At 40.9% G+C, this 19219-nt stretch overlaps 1 protein-coding gene across 1 annotated transcript in view; it reads left to right on the top strand.

Moving 5' to 3' along the window:
• The window catches only part of LOC103183954 (cadherin-18), an 88796-nt gene that overhangs the window by 13868 nt on the left and 55709 nt on the right, over positions 1–19219 (top strand). Inside the window, exons 2-3 of the mRNA XM_007901724.2 lie at positions 2009–2303; positions 11854–11973. Of these exons, the coding sequence (XP_007899915.1) occupies positions 2009–2303; positions 11854–11973 (415 nt within the window). The remainder of the gene's footprint in view (positions 1–2008; positions 2304–11853; positions 11974–19219) is intronic.

The raw sequence follows: 19219 nt of genomic DNA, 5'->3' as shown, positions 1-19219 counted from the left end.
TCAAAGTGGGCCCAGTAACTGAATTTCAACAAATGTCACTTTCAAATGTCCCTGTTCCACTTCTCTGTAAACACTACGATAAAGACACTGTATTATTAATCTCGGGATATCTGCATTCCAGATTATTGTATATATATAATGGCCAGATATAAAATGTGTACTGTTTTTATTTTTATGTGAAATTTAACCTATTAACTGTCATTGTGGATACTAACAAGGAACGATTGATCCTTTAAATATCCTTGGGTGAAATAATCTTTTGGCAGTCATGGGCTATCACCGAGGTTAACTATTTAATTGGATACATTTCAAGGGCATCTGAAGCAACCTTTTCTAACCTTGTGCACATGATCATTGGTGATGCGACGTATGGAATACTGCATGCAGTTTTGGGCACCCTAGGGGTTATTCTTCACATCAATTTAGATTGGGATGAGAATACTGCCTGTCTTACAAAGGACATTGATATCCTGGAGAGGGTTGACAGAAGAGTGATAAGAATGATCCCAATATTTAAGACCCAAATTATTGAAAACATTGCAGTGAATTGAATAGTTTTAATCAGAGAAAAAAGGACTTGGGAGAGATATGATCTAGGGTTTCTTTTGCAAAAGAATATTTGATTTAAGGATTTTTGTAACATAAAATAAGGTGCGTAATTTGCAAACAAGAACAACAAACAGAGAGAAAATATAATCCTTGTATTCGATATGGCACCTTATCATGTCATCAAAGTGTTTAAAGGGGAATGAATGCAGTAGCCACTGTATGCACAACAGTGTCCACAAACAGCCATGAAGTGAATGAGCAATGTTATCTGGGGTTGGCAAGGACACCAGAAAAACCTTATTTCTATTTTCAAATCATGCCTTACGATTTTGAAAGTTCACCTGGTAGGCTGAAAGGACTTTGGTTTAGCATCTCTTTGAAGAAAAGCACCTCCAATAATGCATCACTCCCTCAGTACTGTAATACAGTGCCAGCCTAGACTATGATCTCAAAATCCTAAAGTGGGGTTTAAACTCCCAACCTTCTGAGAGATGAATATGCTACCAACTGAGCCAGGCCAGCAGCTGAAATGAAAGCGTTATGTCACTCATTGACCAATGACTTGTATTTTACTGATCAGAAAATAATCCTTTGTTTTTGCCCATTAACATCATTACAACAACAACTTGCATTTTTATAGTGCATTTCACACAGCATAACATCTTGGAGCACTGATTCACTGATGATCAGAGAGTGACTTCCCCCTCCCCCACCCCCACTCTTGGCCCTGGTGACTAACATGTGACTGCAATCAATCCAATACTGGCTATACTTAATAAAATCATGAGATAAATATTTAATAAGGTGTAAAAATATTACCAAAAAACCAAGAGTGTCAAATTATCTCCAATTTTAACATCTTGCAGCCCTTCATGGTTAATTAATGTCAGGACCACTGACTATGTGTTTGCCTGAATTGACTGAATTTATAGCCATTTTTGTTGAACAACGACAACAAGTTGCATTTATATGGCACCTTCAACATTGAGAGGATGTCCCAATGCACTGGACAGTTGAAGGTTTGCACCGGAGCTGGGGGTTGGATTCAAGAGGGGTGGGGACCAAGGAGGGTGGATCCAAGGAGGGTTGGGGGCCAAGGAAGGTTGGGATAGCAGAATGAATAAAGATGTGGTCAAAAAGGAAGGTCTTGACTCAGATCTTGAAGGAGGCAGGGAATGGAGCATGGCAAAGTGACTTTGAGATTCAGTTCTAGAGGGTAGGGGCAGAAAGGTTGAAGACCTGACTGCCGATAGTTGACGAAAAGCAGAGGACAAGAAACAAACCAGTAAGGCCCCACAAACCATCATGATGTGTATGACCTATTTATCTGGATGATTGCTGTTTGAATATCAATGTTTGTTGCCAGAAATGTAATGTAGAAGATGAAAAACAGAAGTTGATTAAAAATGCACATTTATTTGTTCACATCCATTTATGGGTCCAATATCTTTTGTTCCAGCTTCACTCAAATGCAGATGACGGTGATGGATCAGTCAAGTACATCCTTTCGGGGGAAGGAGCTGGGTCTATATTTGTTATTGATGACAGTACAGGAGACATTCATGCCACAAAAAGTTTGGATCGTGAACAGAAGACACATTACATTCTTCATGCCCAGGCGCTGGACAGAAAAACAAGCAAGCCTCTGGAACCTGAATCCGAGTTCATCATCAAAGTGCAGGATATAAATGACAATGCACCAGACTTTTTGGAAGGTCCATTCTCTGCCTCAGTTCCTGAAATGTCTGAAGTTGGTAAGTTGTACCAATCTATCATAATTTCCTTCCTTCCATTTTAACCTTAAAACTGTCAGTTGAGCTGATTTCTGAACTTCTTTTACAGGTGTATTTCTTTTACAGATCAATCAAAGGTCATCCTGATTTTAAAATAATTTAATACAATACTCCCGCAGATTTTTCTGACTGCCTAGTAAGGTCAATTTGTCCATCAAAGCGACTCTCTCTACATGAAAAACTCCTTGACAGACCAAATTTTTGTCTTGGGGTTGAAATGATGCTATTTGTAAACACTCAGTTGCAGAGTTAATTGCAAGTTCTGATTTGTGATTGAAAATCTGAGATGTATTACCTTCTTGGTTAAAACAAATTAAGAAGAAATTGTGATCCCAAGAAGGGAACCAACTTTATTTGGTTCCTGTTGTGCTTTCTGACATTTTGTTGATATTTCCAGGTCTTTTCTTGATGAGAAATGTGTATTTCCAATATAATAATTCTTGCATTTGATTTAACACCTGATCACTTCACATTTTTCTGTAAGGTAAAGTAACTGTCTATTTCCAATCTACTCACCATCTTCTGCCAGTTCTTCCAATTTCCATCCAGCTAGATCTCTTCTACGGCTCATTCAATCAAACATAAATTCCACATAATGCTCCCTCCAAATCTCAAGGATACGCTCATTTCTTTTTGAATGAGATGTCAAACCAAGGTCCTTTCTGTTTGTTCAGGTGGAATTTGAAGATCCCGTGGCATTATTCAGTTTCTCTTGATTTCCTGACCAACAATCCTCCAGTTTAATTAATTTACCTCAAGGCTGTTTGCAGGACCCTGCTGGACCAAATGGCTTCTGTGCCACTGCCCAAAATCAGCCATTGGACTTGACAGTGCACTTGTGAAGCACATCTAAGACAAGATAAAGCAATGGGGAAAAAAAACAAGATATTTAACAAAAGGAGAATGAACTGGTGTTGGAAGAAGTGATTTGTTTTAAATAGATATTACCACTGAAATAGTTCCTGATTCCCTTTAACATACATACATCACATCTAACAGGACTTTGAAATTCCATATTGCTCTTCCTTTAAACATAAATCTTTTCAGACCATGATGAATGAAGTGACGTTTGAAGCCTGCATGTTTTTAACTAAATTCACATAATAAATGAGATGCTTCACAAGCCTGAGAAGCCATAAAAATAATTTCTATTGTTTCTTGCAGCTCACTACTTCCGTTCCATTTATAATCTTGATTCGGTGCTTGCCTTTTAATTTCCAAAGCAAGTGTTGCAAATAATGTTTGTTTGTTGAAAACAATGTATGTTGTGATCTAATTTACTTTAAAACATAGGCAAGAGTTGGAAAATAACTAGCAGTTTAGCTGGTTAGACTCCAGCACACTCTGGGGACCCCAAGCCTTGGTTCTTGCCAACCTGCACCTAATACTCTCTAGGTTTAGATAAGCAGGATGTGTCTCTCCTGGGAGAGAGTGTGCATCCCATTCCAATAAACATCTGTGAAATTTGCCTGTATAGTAGGGATACATGGAATTTTTAGTTTGGTTTGGATGTCCTTAAGCATGGCGATGGCTTTCCGCACATGTACCCATCACTATGCATAAAAGTATCCAAAGAGATGAGCAAAAAAGAAACTTGTCCGAAACAAAAATCAAATCCCTCAGGTCCTTTATTCAGGAAAAATGATTAAAACTAGAGACCCTTCCTAGTGGCGTAATAGGTATTGACACTGTGGTGAACTACTCGACCATATCTGCAAGGAGGAAATTCAATGCAGCTGCTGAATTACAAGCCTGTCTGAAATGCAATCCAGCAGAATTTCAGTGATTCAGGCTGCAGCCACAGTGATCATTAAAACAAATAACAGAAACAAGCAGTAATGATATCTGTTCCAGTGGGTTGTTTATAAAGAATATATTAGTGTTATTAAAATTTCCAAGGAAGAAAATGTAATTCTTTAATTACAGTAATCCCTGTGTTTTAGTATTTCATTGCCCACAGAATACTGTGAGTCATTTTATTTCATACACAGCACAATCAGGTTTCCTTGTTTATTTTATATTACAACTCACGAACAGAATGCACATGTGTATTGTTAGAAAGCAATATCAATAGCAACAGACAGAGCTAAACAATAATATTACCAGATTGCAGAGGTGTTTACTGGGAGGATATTATGCAGAGCACAGTCACTTAGCACACTATTGCTCATTTGAGAGATTGGCTGATTTTAGCTGCATTACTGTTGTCAGAGAAAATGATTAGCTCTGGTTAAAAGCAAAGCTGGAAATTGTGGAGCTCTGTGTGACGTACAGATTCAATTCTATTCAGTGGACCAAACCAATACATCAAATCTGCATTGCTTTCTGATAATGTTTTCATCACATTAGCATCTCACCCAGGCTTTTAACAGAGCTGGCCACACAGATTGCATCTGCCAGTAAAAAGCAAGTACATGACAACTGGTGTTGCAGTATTGTTTCAGAACAGGCAATTGCTGAATGAAACAAGACCTGCCCCAAACTTCCCCAATATCATGATGGAGACCCTTTCTAAAGGTCTGTTTTGCTTCCAATGTATCTTAAAGTTTGCCCACAACACACACAGTCACTACACTTTACAGTACATCCTGTGAAGCAATTTGGAACATCCGTCTGATCCAAAAGGCACTATACCAAATGTACATATTATCATTATTATTATTACGGCATTGTTATTATGTCATCAGGATTACTGTCAAAATTCCTCTAAAACATGATACCATTATTTGCAGTGTTTGAAGTCTCAGATCTAACATATATGCCCTGTATAATACCTCATGATAATATTAATGATTAATGACAATCAAACAAAACAAGCTATCATGGGAGGAAGGTTATTAATATGGTTCTTTACATTGGGAATGGCAGAGTCACAAATCGCTAAGAGAAAGGATCTAATAGAGAATTGAGGAAGAACTATTTCATGCAGAGGGTGGTGTGAATGTGGAACTTACAGTCCAAAGCAATGGCTGAATCAGATAGTATAGACAAATTCAATACGAAGCTAGACCTTCACATGAGGGGGCGGGGAATAGGGAGGGAGTATGAATAGGTGGAGACTCATTTGGAGTATAAACACCTGCATGGACCATTTGGGCCAAGTGGCCTGAACATTTATGCTATTCTATGAAATCTTTGCAAATCTCCCAATTTCATATTTATGAGTCAGAAGTTTGTAGATTCAAGATCCACACTGATCTCACTGTCTAGGCTGAACCAGTGCAGAGTTTAAACAAAATGTATATTTCTGTAGCACATTTCTTTTCAAAATAACCTAGAAGTGCTTCACAAGATAAGAATAATTAGAAATGAAGTGAATGTTATGTGCTAACTTGCCAAGCCAAAGTTAAACTTACAATAATGGTCTGTATAAATAATTTTGACTAAACCTCTCTCTTTACAGAGGATCAGTTGTCGGGGTTTTTTTCTCCCTAGTGCTGTATTCTGCTAATTCATTCCCTTTCAGTGGTTATTAAATTCAAATCAGACATTAGTGGAACTAACATTGCTGGACAAGAGCATAAGACTTGTATACACATGATGTTCTTTAACTATCCACTTTATTACTCATCCCAAATTAACGCACATTTGGTGATTTCTCCAGCCATAAAAATGATTCTGTTGAAAGGGAAAGGAGTCATTTAATGAGTGTTCTACTTGGTGGGATTTAAACTTGAATCCATGGAAGTAGAATCTCTTGCTTGCTCTCCAGAAAGGAAATCAATACAATTCCCCAATGCTAGCTGTACTCTTCCAATTACTGCATGACAGTTTCTACTGTCAAAGTAGATCTTAAGAGTTGGAATATCCCCCCCACACTCTTGTGACCAGGACACAATGATGTTGTCAGAAATGAATGCCTTCTTACCCTTCAATGTGAAGAAACCAGTTGGCGTGTTTTGAAGGCTGCCAGAAAGTTTACAACATTTGTAAGATTTGTGATCAGAATTTTAAAAAAAAGATGTATTGAGCTGCAGGTAATCCATCAGTCTGAAAGCAGAGGAGAGTCATAATTGACAAATGTCTGCTTTCAGGCAACTCAGGCAAAACAAATGGCTGTGTAGTGGTATAAATAACAGGAGCAAACAAATCTGTGCTGAATATCCCATTGACTATTTAAGATTCCTAGATGCCCTCAAGGACTCCTTCAGCATCAAATCTTTTCCCAAAAATGTATAGTTTCCTTTTGAAATGTGATCAGTTGGGACTGGACTATACCAATGGCTATCATTTGACTACCATTGATAATAAAAATAAGGATTCTTGTTTCTACCTTTGAAAGTAGCAGTGACTGTAATGCAGTGTGTCAGCCTGGCGCAGTTGGTAGCACTCTCACCCCTGAATCAGAAGCTTTTGGGTTCAAGTCCCATTTTGCCTCAGATGAAACATGAATGCAGTGTTTTGGGGAAGGGGTGTTTATTGTTGGAAGTTCCATTTTTCTGGTTATATATGAAACAGAAGTCTCTTCTGTCTGGTGAAGTGGATGTTAGAGATTTCAGGGCAATATTCGAAAAGAGAAGGGTGTCTCTCATGATGACCTGGCCAATTAATCCCAAGATAAAATTGGTCATTCACTTCATAACAATAATCCTTACATTTAGTGTAGTGCCTTTCATGTCAGGAGAATGTACCAAAGCACTTCATGGAATTTACTGTAAAGTGTAGTATATTTTTGTGTGAGAATATGGCAGCCACGTTTTGCACAGCAATATCCCACATGAAGTTAATTTTATTGTTGGTTGATGGCCAGGACACTTAACTCATGACTATCTGTGTGACATTGCTGTAAGCAAATTGACTGCTATATTTACTTGCAATATACACTACACTTTTTGAGACACTCTCCAGTGTGAAAGGTGTTATATTAAAATGCATAGGAGGATTGTTGACAATCTCAGGAAGGACCATATCCAGCCATTTTTAATTGAATACAAATCATTGACATGGAGGATATTTTTCCTGCTGTACCTCACTCTCTGTACATCTGACATTACTTTGCTGATAAAAGTTATATGATGCAAAGTCCAGATCATCCCACTCATGCTGTTTGCACACTAAGGTTCAAACTGCTTTAAAAGGATTTTATGTTATTATGCAAAAACATAATTCTGACCTGAAAAAGGAGTGGGAGAAAGTTTTGAAGAACAAAGTGAGAGAGGATCTGGAAGATCGTTTAACTGCTCAGTTGGAGTAAATCAAGCAAATTTGGCAGAAAATGCTACCTAGAATGTATCATTACACCTTTGTAATACATCACAAAATGTTTTACCGCTCCCCTTAACCCTTTGAAGAAAATGTGAGAATGCAGAATGCAAGGATGTGCCTTCCTTGTTCAATTTGTCCTCTCTCTTCTCAGTTTTCTCTCCACCACAAGCTAATGACATATGCTAGGGGCATGTTTCCAAGGGGCCTAGGTGGATTCTGGTACTTTGCCAAAGTAGTACTCTTAGGAGGCTGGATAATGAGAGTCAATAGCCTATTTAAACAAGGTGAGGACCTGTGTCGTGCAGATCTGAAGCTCAACATTTCTCACGGTTAAGACTAGGAATGTGAAAAATATTGGATGGGTTACCTGGAGCCCAATTGAGGATATTATTTTCATACAAATTTATCAATATAGTAATATAATTCACCCAGGCTAACCTTACAAAAATGTAAGAAGTCTCTGATATTAATTCGGATCTTTTTCCAATCACTTCAAATAGAAGAAATTGGCTGCATGATAGGAATTAGAGCACATTTTTTATTATGTATTTGGAAAAGGCATTTATTGTACACTTCATTTAAATAAGATACGGGCTCAGGCAGCAAGAATGATGACTATGATAAAAAATACTCTCAAAGTAGAAAGGTCTCAATTCACTCAAAGCTCAGAGTTTGTAACACATCATGTTACTTAGGGAGCACTTGGTCTGTGTGATCATACAAAAGAGTTTTATTGGTAGAAGAAGCATCGGGCAGTTGTGGCTATGTTAGTGCTCACATGTGGTCTGAATTTACGAATACTTAATACTGTAAAGAATAACCAGGAATAATTTTTATTTATTATGGTTCATTAACAGAAACATTCCTTAATCTGTGTCTCTTGACGCAAAAGGCTTAGAGCCTCATTAATATTTGATGTGCGTAATTATTATAACTGCGGGGAGTGTAAATATACTGTGTTTATACTCAGAAAAGATGTTTCCTATTATTGTATCAGTTCTAGTTTATTTTCTTTGGGAACTATTCCAACTGCTTGTTATACATTTTGGGAATAATTTTATTAATAATTAAAATTGAAATACATGTTATTTCTGATGCATATTCCAATTATTGGCCACTTAACTTCATTTCAGCAAGCATATTCTGGAAGGCACACTGTCATTTTGGGTTGAAACAATTTTATTATTGCTAGTTTACAAACTACAAATGTCTCAACCAGCAGATCTGCTTAGATAACAGCACTGCCCAGTGGCACACTAAGTTCTGTAGCTCAATGGTTAGAGCACTTGCTTCACAAGCGAGAGGACCCTGGTTTGATTCCCGGTCAGATCTGTTTGTGCTGTATATACATTATGATGATTCAGTCTGGATATGGTTACATGTTCTATTCTCTCCAATACATCGAAATGTTCTGCACAGAAGAGGGCCATTCAGACACTCACTTCAATGCCACTGATCTTTCTTTATTTCTACCCTTTTTTTATTACTCCCACTTTGCATCTCTCTTCCTATATCCTTAATATTTTATTTCTGCTCAGGTACTCACCCAGTTCTGCTTTTAATGATTGTACTGCTATTGCTTGAATGGCTACTTGTGATAATGAATTCCAAACCATAACAACCTTGCAAGAGAAAAAATTCCTCCTAACCTCTTCCCCCAATTTTTCTGCTAAGAATCATCAGACGATGCCCCTTTGCCACTAATTTGCTAAATTATTATTTTTTCTCTTAGCAGCTTCATCATGTCCTTTCACAATCTTAAACAATTCTATCCTACCTCCCATCTCAATCTTGTTTGCTCCACTGGGGTGGGGGGGAAATCATAATTTAGCCATTTCTCTTCATATAAGCACTATGTATAACAATAACTTACATTTGTATAACGCCACTCATACAGCGTAACATCCCAGAATGCTTGACAGTGGCGGAGCACAACACCGAGCTGGGGTAAGTGGGGGGAGATGACTGTAAGCATGGTCGAAGATGATCGCCCATGCTTACCTGGCTTCAGCTTTGTAAATCTGCAATGCATCCCTCTTCATCTCTATGGAATCCTCCCTGTGATGGGAAGCCCTAAATTGAACAGAATATTCCACTGTCATCTATACAATTTAAGCATCTTATACAAAGAGAGAAATACCCTAACATTCTTCAATCTCTAAGGCCCTGAAATATCATCTGGCAATTAAGAATAAGAATTTTTCAGTGGACTATTTGTAAAATAACACTTGTGATCCTATTTTCTGTAACATACACAGGAATTGTGAATCTATTTTAGTGATCCCAAGATCATTGAATATTTAAATTCTCTTCCATTTTCTAAATGTTGCGAGTTTGTCCCTCTGTGCATGTGAACACATCTAATACAATATCAAAAAATAAATAGCATGACATTACAGTATTACTGTGCTTTAAAATTCTATTAGTGTTATTTATAAGTGTACAGGGACAGATTTGCAAAACATACCTGAGCAGATTAATTCCCAATGTGGTTATATAAAAAAATTAGATTTAATTTTAGTGAAGAGTATTGTAAGGATGTGGAATACATGAATATGTTGACAGCCATATGTGGTAATGTTCACCTTTCACATGTGTTCAGAGGTGAAAATGAGGTAATATCGAACCTCTTGAAAGCACAAATTCAAAGGAAGATGTAGTCAGCTGAATTTTCACACAATAAAAACGAGATAACTATGCACTTATTCTCGTGCCACACACACTTTTCTACCATGATTTGTGTTTCAGGCACTCCGAGAGAATATATTTTATTTTAGAATTGTTTCCTGGAGCTCCCCCAAGGGGTCAGTTGGTAAATTTGCAAAGAGTGGAACTAAGAATTATAATAATAACTCTTGCATTTGTATTTTATTAAACTCTTGCATTTTGCACCTTATCGCATCGGAAGGACATCTCCAAGTGATAAGATGTTCTGAGGCTCAAGCTTTGGTCTGGGAAGATTCATTGGTTTCATCTGAGGCCCCACTTCCACCTCACCTGAAACCAATGAATCTTACAGGTACAGCAGCTCTGAGCTGAGGAAAAATCGGTCAGGTTTCCCATATTGCTATCCAATTAGTTTCCAGGCTGACACTCCAATCCTGTGCTGGGAGCATGCAGCATGGTCAGAGATGCTGTCTTTCAGATGAGGTGTTAAACCAAGGTCCTGTCTGCCAGTTCAGATGGATATTTAAGATCCTGTGGTAATACTCAAAAAGAAAAGGGAATAATTCCCAGTGTCCTGGCCAACACACCTCCAGCTAATATTAATGATTCGCTTCATGACTGTTTGTGAGGCATTGCTGTGCATAAATTAGCTGCCGCATTTGCCTACAAATATGCAGTTACTAAAATTCGCAATAAAAGTGACAGGAGTCAGAGGGAGCATGAATGTGGGACATGGTTGATGATCAATTAGAAAGATAGGATTACAACACTGGAGAAAAATAAAACACGAGAGAGAAAGGGAGAGAGAGAGAGAGAGAGAGTGGAGATAAAGAAAATGGGTTACAAGAAAAAAAAGGGGGAACAATCTAGTGTTCCAAAATGTATTACGCGGGAAAGATTTTGCTCAACTATAATTAGATAATGTGACATTCCATGTGATATCAATATGCAGTAAAATTCACGTAACAACAACAACAAGATTTCATTTATAGAGTGCCTTTCACGTCGGGAGGACGTTCCAAGGCGCTGGACAGTTGGGTTGGGACCCGAGCAGGGGGGAAATGGTCAGGGTGAGGGGAGGGAAGGGAGGGAGCGAGGAGGGGGTAGAGAGTCGAGAGAGGAGCTGAAGGCACGGTCGAAGAGAAAAAAAGACATAAGTCTTACCTTTATAAATTGTATAATTGCCTAAGTTCATAAATTCACCTGAGTTCCATTCAGTTTTCTCTGAAAACAATTTAACTTTATTTGCACTACTCATATTAATCACCTCTGTTCCCCTATCCTCTACTATTCTCGCACTTACCGACAGCATTGAATCGTGGGATATGAAGTGCTGACCTATCAACACGTATGCACTTACCAGCTTCTGCATTGAATCACGTGAAATATAGTCTTGATCTGTCGGCCAGCTTGATCCAGCTAGAATGACACAGTACCACAAGCGCACTTACTGGCTGCATTGCATTCCTCATGCACTGTGTAAATTATTGATTAAATCAGATTTTACATGACTTATAAAGTTTGATTGCAACTTGGACTTCACCTATTTATGTGAGTTTTACTGTGCTTCTCTTTTGTCTTTATGTGACTAATGATACATACACACACATTCATTGTCCATTCGTTTGGTTGTGTACAGGTACTTCTGTGCTGCAGGTGACAGCTACAGATGCTGATGACCCCACATATGGAAACAGTGCCAGGGTGGTGTACAGTATCCTGCATGGACAGCCCTACTTCTCTGTGGATCCCAAAACAGGTAAAAGGCAAATTTTGTGCTATTTTTGTGAATCCCCCCACCCCCCAACACCCACCCTAAGTATTATGCAAGAAGCACAAAAGTTCCATCATTGTATTTAGGAAACAGAAGTAATAGATGAACAATTTTGCATCACATTCACAATGACCAATTGATTCATGATAATACAATGTTTGACCTGGTTTGGAGATATACCAATTTTGGGTCAGTCTGTTCTTTTCAATGATATCATCACATGGTGAATATTCCAGGAATCCATGAGGTTCCTGCAACAATCCCATTACCAAAGTCAATTTTCGTGAGGTGTGAGATTCAATTTAGATTCATACCTCTGTTTGAGGGCTTCAGTACTTCCCAAAGCATTGGAATTAACACTACAACTAAGAGGTGCAACTAAAGTTTTAGAGGTCGAACTGTCTATAAAGAAAAAAATTACAAATTGTGATCTGGTTTAGATTTGGTAAAAATCAATAATTTTATGGAATATATACTTTATGGTGTATATACTGCTCTAGTAACCTTGTGTTTTGCTGTTATAATCATAGAACTTTACAGCACACAAGAAGGCCATTTGGCCTATTGTGTCTGTGCTGGCTCTTTTAAAAGGTAATCCTTTCAGTCCAATTTACCTGTCCTTTCCCATACCCTTGTCATTTTCTCATGTTTAGATATTGATCGAGTTCCCCTTTAAAAAGTAATATGGATTCTGTTGTTTGCTCTGTTCAATAAAAATTCTGAAGGCATAGAATTCAGTAGATCCTTCACAAGGAGGTGATTGTGAACCTTCAGTCTCCCAGCTCCAAAGATTTATTATTTAAATTATTGTCAAAACACCAGTGGAATAACAATACCCGAGGGGAATGGTGAAGACCTGGATGTTTCATATTGAGAGAACTCTTTTCAGTGAAGTGGAGCAACAATCACAGGGTACAAATTCAGTAATACCACAGCACATGGATCAGTTAAGATGTGTGACATGGAGTAAGTAAACTAGAATAATGATCATTAAATAATATATGAAATTCATATGAGGTGTTTAGCTCCTGTTCTCAGCATTTTGGGAACTGTGTTCAACCCAAGCAAAAGTATTACTGCACTTGATACCCAGTGACCACAATTTCTGAAGGAAATTTGAAGAGGTCAGATTTGAGGTGCGACTTAAAGATGGATAAAGTGGGGACGAGATGGATAAATAAAGACCGGGGGTTGCAGCAGTTGGGAGCGTATGAATTTAAGGCACGGCCACTAAAGGTGGCGTGGAGCGGGCAAGAGATGTACAGCAAATCTTAGTTATCTGAGCAGAGAGGTAAGCGGAGGAGTGGGATAGGAGAAGGTCGAAGAGTTAAGGAGGTGCTAGAGGGTGTACATATTTGTTATTACACAGCATTTTCCCTTTCAAGAACATTTCCTACTGGAATACAGTACAATACAAATTTAAATTTATATAGCAACTTTCACATTGGTTGCTAGGGACAGGTGGTAGACTTATTTAAAAAGCAGTTTGATGGAATGGTAGGATGTGTGTTCTGGAGAGTTGATAATTGATGGAGAAGAGCTTTCTTCATCCAGATCAATCTTGTGAACATGCCTATGGCTAGCCCCCTCTCACCCTAGCCCTGTAAAAAATGTTGAGACAATATCCTACATGAAGGGCGCTAAACAAATGTAAGTTAATATTGTGGTTGGAATTAATACCAGTGACTGGAAAAGTACTTCGGACATAAATCTGACTCCTTCATGAAACTCCATGTACATCTCAATGACCCGTGAAAACTCTCCAAGGATCCCAAATCACCTCAATGGCGAGTTTTCCCAGTCACTATCATGTCCTGGGGCATCTCTCCATAGGACTCATTTTCCATTCAGAGGCACTTTCCCTGTCATTCATGCTGCAAATTTTCATTGAAGTATTGTTTTGAACTCTAATTTAGCCTGAAATCTTTGTTTTATCTGATTTAGCATTTAATCACTAGAAAAGCATCAGTGAATTGCATACTTGTCTATACAATTATAACTTTCATCTTAATTATCAATAAAGTATATTAATCTGGGTCATTTTCATTATTGTGGTTGACTTACTCCATCTAATGACAATGAACGTTCTTAGCAGAGTAATAACCTAAATGCCACAAGTTGTGACCTTTCATTTGGATACAATGCTTAAACAGTGCTTGAGGACCCTGAAGGAAATAGGATCAATGATTTACAGAACATCAAGGCTTTTCTTGTTGTGTTCACTCATCATTTCACTTCATAAACTTCACCAAACCCATTCTTGAATTCAAAGGACTATAATATTTTTAACTTGTGCTGGATTAATTCAGACAATGCTAACTCTTAAATGGGGCATATTGCCTTGCAGACAAATGGATAATGATTTCCCGAGTTCGTATTTTAATCCTCCCAACATATTATGTATCATTTAACACCTTTATGAAGGCCTTTTAATGAGTTTAGGAGAAGCTTTAATTAAAATGTGCATTGGTGCAGAAAATGTAAAATTATATTTCCATTGTTGTTAACTGGAGAATTTGTAGGGCAAAACTTTATCACATGCAATCCTTTATCTCCTTCACATTATTGCAATCAGCATCCTGACATAAATGGCAAACGGGTAATAAGTCACTCATCGCTGCTAGTTATTATTACTGTTAGTTTATTGTTGGTTGTTGTTGCCAGTAACTGACTTGCTGACTACAATGATTTATTGTAGTTTCACTTCCTGATTGTATTCAGTCTTATGGAAGATTATTTTCTCTGCCACAATCATAATGTAAACATGGAAGTATGGTAGCTATAGAAGCTGCCATTCACCAAGATTGTTTTCGATGAAGAAGGCCTTTCGGCCTATTTGATCTCATCCCCTCTACCGTCCTCTCATCAAAACATCAAACTGCTTTTTAAATATCTTTCATCGTAATTATCAATAAAGTATATTAATCTGGGTCATTTTCATTATTGTGGTTGACTTACTCCATCTAATGACAATGAACAATCTTAGCAGAGTAATAACCTAAATGCCACAAGTTGTGACCTTTCGTTTGGATACAATGCTTAAACAGTGCTTGAGGACCCTGAGGGAAATAGGATCAATGATTTACAGAACATCAAGGCTTTTCTTGTTGTGTTCACTCATCATTTTACTTTTAAATGAGTCCAGAGTCCTGGCCTCAACCATTGTTCCTAGCAACCTATTCCAGTCATTAACTAAAATTATCCTGGAGTGATCTCAAGTCTTTTTAAATAATCTAGTGCAACAGTTTTTTTTACATCTGGGCGTCTTGTTCGACCCTCAACTGTCCATTCTCCCCCATATCCGTGCCATGACCTCCCCCACCTCCACAACATTGCTCGACTCCACCACTGCCTCATCCCTCAGGCCACCAAAACTTTCATACACGTATTCTTCACCTCAAGGCTCGACTACGGAAACTCACTCCTTATCGTCCTCCCCAACTATTCCATCCAAAAGCTGAAGATCATCCAGAACTCTGCAGCTTGTGTCCTCTCTCGCACCAGGCTCGGTGACCCCATCACTCCCACACTAGCCTGGCTCCACTGGCTCCCCATCTCTCAGAGAATAGATTTCAAAATCCTCGTACTCATTTTCAAGGCTCTCCATGGCGTTGCCCCATCCTACCTCTCTGACCTGCTAACCCCTACCAAATGCACTCCTTGTGGGTCTTCCCAGCTCCACTATTCAAAGATCCAGTTCATTTAGAACTCTGCTGCCCACATACTTAACCAGATGAAACTCCGTACCCACATCTCACCAGTTCTGGCCAGGCTCCACTGGCTCCCCAGCACCAAACGGATCAAATTAAAGATCCTCACACGTGTTCAAATCCCTTCACTCTCTGGCACCTCCCTACCTCTCTGACCCCCTCAATCCCCAACCCGGCACCTCCACTCTACTGGTACCGGCCTCCTGCTTATCCCTCACACCCTCCGCCCCACCATCGGAGGTTGCACTTTCAGCCACTATGCCCTGAAGCTCTAGAAAACTGTCCCTCAATTCCTCCTCCTTGCTCATCTCTCCCCTATTTCAAGTCCCGCCTGAAGACCTTCCTGTACAACCGTGCTTACAGCCACCTGCTCCCTCCACTGGCACAAAGTTAGGCTCTGCCACTGTTAAGTGCTCTGAGATGCTACCCTGTGTGGAGAGCGCTATAAAAGTGCAACTTGTTGTTGTACCAACCTGTCCTCTCTCTCCAGTCAGCATTCTCTGGCTCCATGTCTCCCCTTGACCCGCCCTACCATTGGTGGCCAGGCTTTCAGCCTCTCTCCCCCCATCCTTTGGAATTCCATCCCACAATCCCTTCACCTTGCTCCCTTTCTTGCCTCCTTCAAGGTATGACTCAAGACCCCTCCTTTTCGACCGTGCTTTTAGCCACCCTCATACCTCTAAGCCCTCCCTCATCCCAACCCTGTCCTCCCACGCTTGGGTCCTGATCCCTGAGTATTCAGCGTCTTGGGACGTCCTCCCAACGTGAAAGACGCTCTACAAATGTATTTATTTTTGTTGTTGATCCGTTCTATTCTATTTTATTCATTCAGCTGAACTGAACCCAAGGATTTCCAAGGGTTTGGTTAACTTTTGAAAGTGTGTAAAACTCATCTCTCTGGGCCACGGGATACGATTAAGACTGAATATACTCTGAATAAGCCAGAAAGGCCACCTTTGAATCTTGAAAATAATTCCTTTCTAAACCCAAATCCAAGATAACAGTGCCTGGACTCTTTAATACGTTTTTGACACTGTAAGTACCATTATTCAAAGGTTGTAGGAAATTTTAAACAACAACGACAACAAATTACTTTTTAGCGCCTTTCACGTCGGGAGGATGTCCCAAGGCGCTGGACAGACAGAGTTACGGACGCGAGCTGAGGGTTGGGGAGGCGGGAGGGCATGGGGGGAAGCAGGGAGTTCAAAAATACGGTCAAAGAGGAGAGTCTTGAGGTGGGTCTTGAAGATGGCGAGGGAGGGGGCGAGACAGAGGGACTGCGGCATGGAGTTCCAGAGGATGGGTGCAGAGTGGCAGAAGGCACGCCCACCGACAGCGGGGCGAGCAAGGCGGGGGACATGAAGCAGGCCAGAACCCACTGAGTGGAGGGAGTGAACAGGGGGAGCGAGAGGAGGTTAGCAAGTCGGAGAGGTAGGGGTGACCAAGACGTGTTGGGCTTTGAAGGTGAGGACCAGGATCTTGAACTGTATCCTCTGTGTGATGGGAAGCCAGTCGAGTTGGGCAAGGATGGGGGTGATAGGGTCGCGGAGCCTAGAGCGGGAGAGGACACGGCAGTAGCCTGTGGAGGAGGAGTTGGGAAGGCCGACAAGCAGTGAGTTTGCATAGTCGAGCCTCGATGTAATGAAGGCGTGTCTGAGGGTTTCGGCGGCCTGCGTTGTGAGACAGTGGCGGAGCTGGGCGACGTTGCGGAGTTGCGGGAAGGCAGAGTGGGTCATGGGTAGATGTGGGGTAGAAAGGATAGTTGAGGGTCAAACAAGACCCCAAGGTTCCGGACTGGCTTGGTAAGGTGGAGTGTGTAACCATGGATGGTGATGCTGTCAGCGCCTGAGGTGAGGAGGCATTGACCGGAGCCAATCAGGAGAGCCTCGGTCTTATTAACGTTCAACTCAAGAAATTTAGCTCTCATCCAGAACTTGATGTCTGACAGACATTCTGTCAGGACAGCAGTGGTGCTGGAGTCAAGAGTGGAGGCAGAGAGGTAGAGTTGAGTGTCATCTGCATACATGTGGAAGTTGACCCCATATCTGCGGATCATGTCACCAAAAGGGAGCATATAGATATTGAAGAGGAGGGGACCAAGGACAGAGCCCTGAGGAACGCCGTACGAGAGGGTCCGGGGACTAGCGGAGAAGCCGTTTGAGGAGATGAAGCGCAGGTGGTGTTAGAGGTACCATCTGAACCAATCAAGGACAGCGCTGTGGATGTTGAGATGAGAAGAGAGGCGGTGGATGAGGATAGAGTAGTCGATGGTGTTGAAGGCAGCAGAGAGGTCAAGGAGGACGAGGAGGCAGAGGGAGTCTTGGTAGCAGATGGACAGAATGTCATTTGTCACTTTGACCAGGGCTGTTTCTGTGCTGTGGGCGGCATGGAAGCCCGATTGGAGGGGTTCGAGAAGGGAGTGGCGGGAGAGGAAGGAGCGAAGCTGAGAAGCAACAACACGTTCCACGACTTTGGAGAGGAAGGGGAGGTTCGAGATGGGGCAGTAGTTAAAGATGGGTCCAGGGAGAGTTTTCTAAGATAGGAATGATGACAGCAGTTTTAAATGTTTGGGAACAGTACCAGAGGACAGGGAGAGGTTAACAATGTCAGTGAGTAGAGGGTCAAGGAGTAGAGCTGGGAGGTAAGGAGTGGGGTAGGGTTGGAGTCGAGGGAGCAGGTGGTGGGTTTCATATGGGTTATGGTGGTGATGAGGGAGGAGGGGGAGACGGGTTCAAAGGTGTGGAGGGAGGGGTGGGTAGGGGCTAGGGTGTGAGGAGGAGATAGGGAGGTGGTAGCAGTTGCAGAGGCAGCTGAGCGGATTCCCTCGACTTTGTATTCGAGGAAGTCCAGCATTGCCTCGTAGTTGGCATTTGAGTTGAGGATGGGTGAGGCGTGAGAGGGTGGACGGGGGAGTCGGTTTGTAATGGGTAGTCCTTAGCCTCCAAGATTGTCTTGGAGTAGAACAATGATTTGGCGGAGGTGAGAGCAGAGCGGTGGGATTTGACATGGTCCAGCCAAATCTGCCGATGGCTAGTTAGGTTTGATTTAAGCCAGGTGCGCTCAATGGAATGCGCTTGGGCTTTAAGGGAGTGGGGTGGCTGGTGTACCAGGGTGATTTGGGTGAATAGGAGATGGTTCGGGAAGAGAGGGGAGTGAGGGAATTGAGAGTGGAGGTGAGGAAGCTGTGGAGAAGAGTGACCGAAGAGGATAGGTCATTGCAGTGGGAAGCCCAAAGGGAAGGAGTTCAGATGACTCCAAGGCAACCGAGAGGGAGGGTGGGGAGATTTTTTTCCAGGGGCGGTATGAGATGGAGGTTGGTTGGATGGCGATGGGAAGAGGGATTGAGGAGTTAAGGGAGATGAAGTGATGGTCCGAGATCGCTTTGTCAATGATGGAGAGGTCCGAGATGGTGAGGCCCTGAGTGATCACTAGGTCGAAGGGGTGACTTCGGACAAGGGTGACGGAGTGGATGTGGAGGGAGAGATTGAGGGAGGAGATAAGGGAGGAAATGTCAGCAGAGG

The sequence above is a fragment of the Callorhinchus milii genome, unplaced genomic scaffold, assembly GCF_018977255.1.
Source record: "Callorhinchus milii isolate IMCB2004 unplaced genomic scaffold, IMCB_Cmil_1.0 Scaffold2, whole genome shotgun sequence".
NCBI lineage: Eukaryota > Metazoa > Chordata > Chondrichthyes > Chimaeriformes > Callorhinchidae > Callorhinchus > Callorhinchus milii.
The sequence above is the reverse complement of the archived record's forward strand: the minus strand, read 5'-3'. Positions and strand labels throughout refer to the sequence as shown.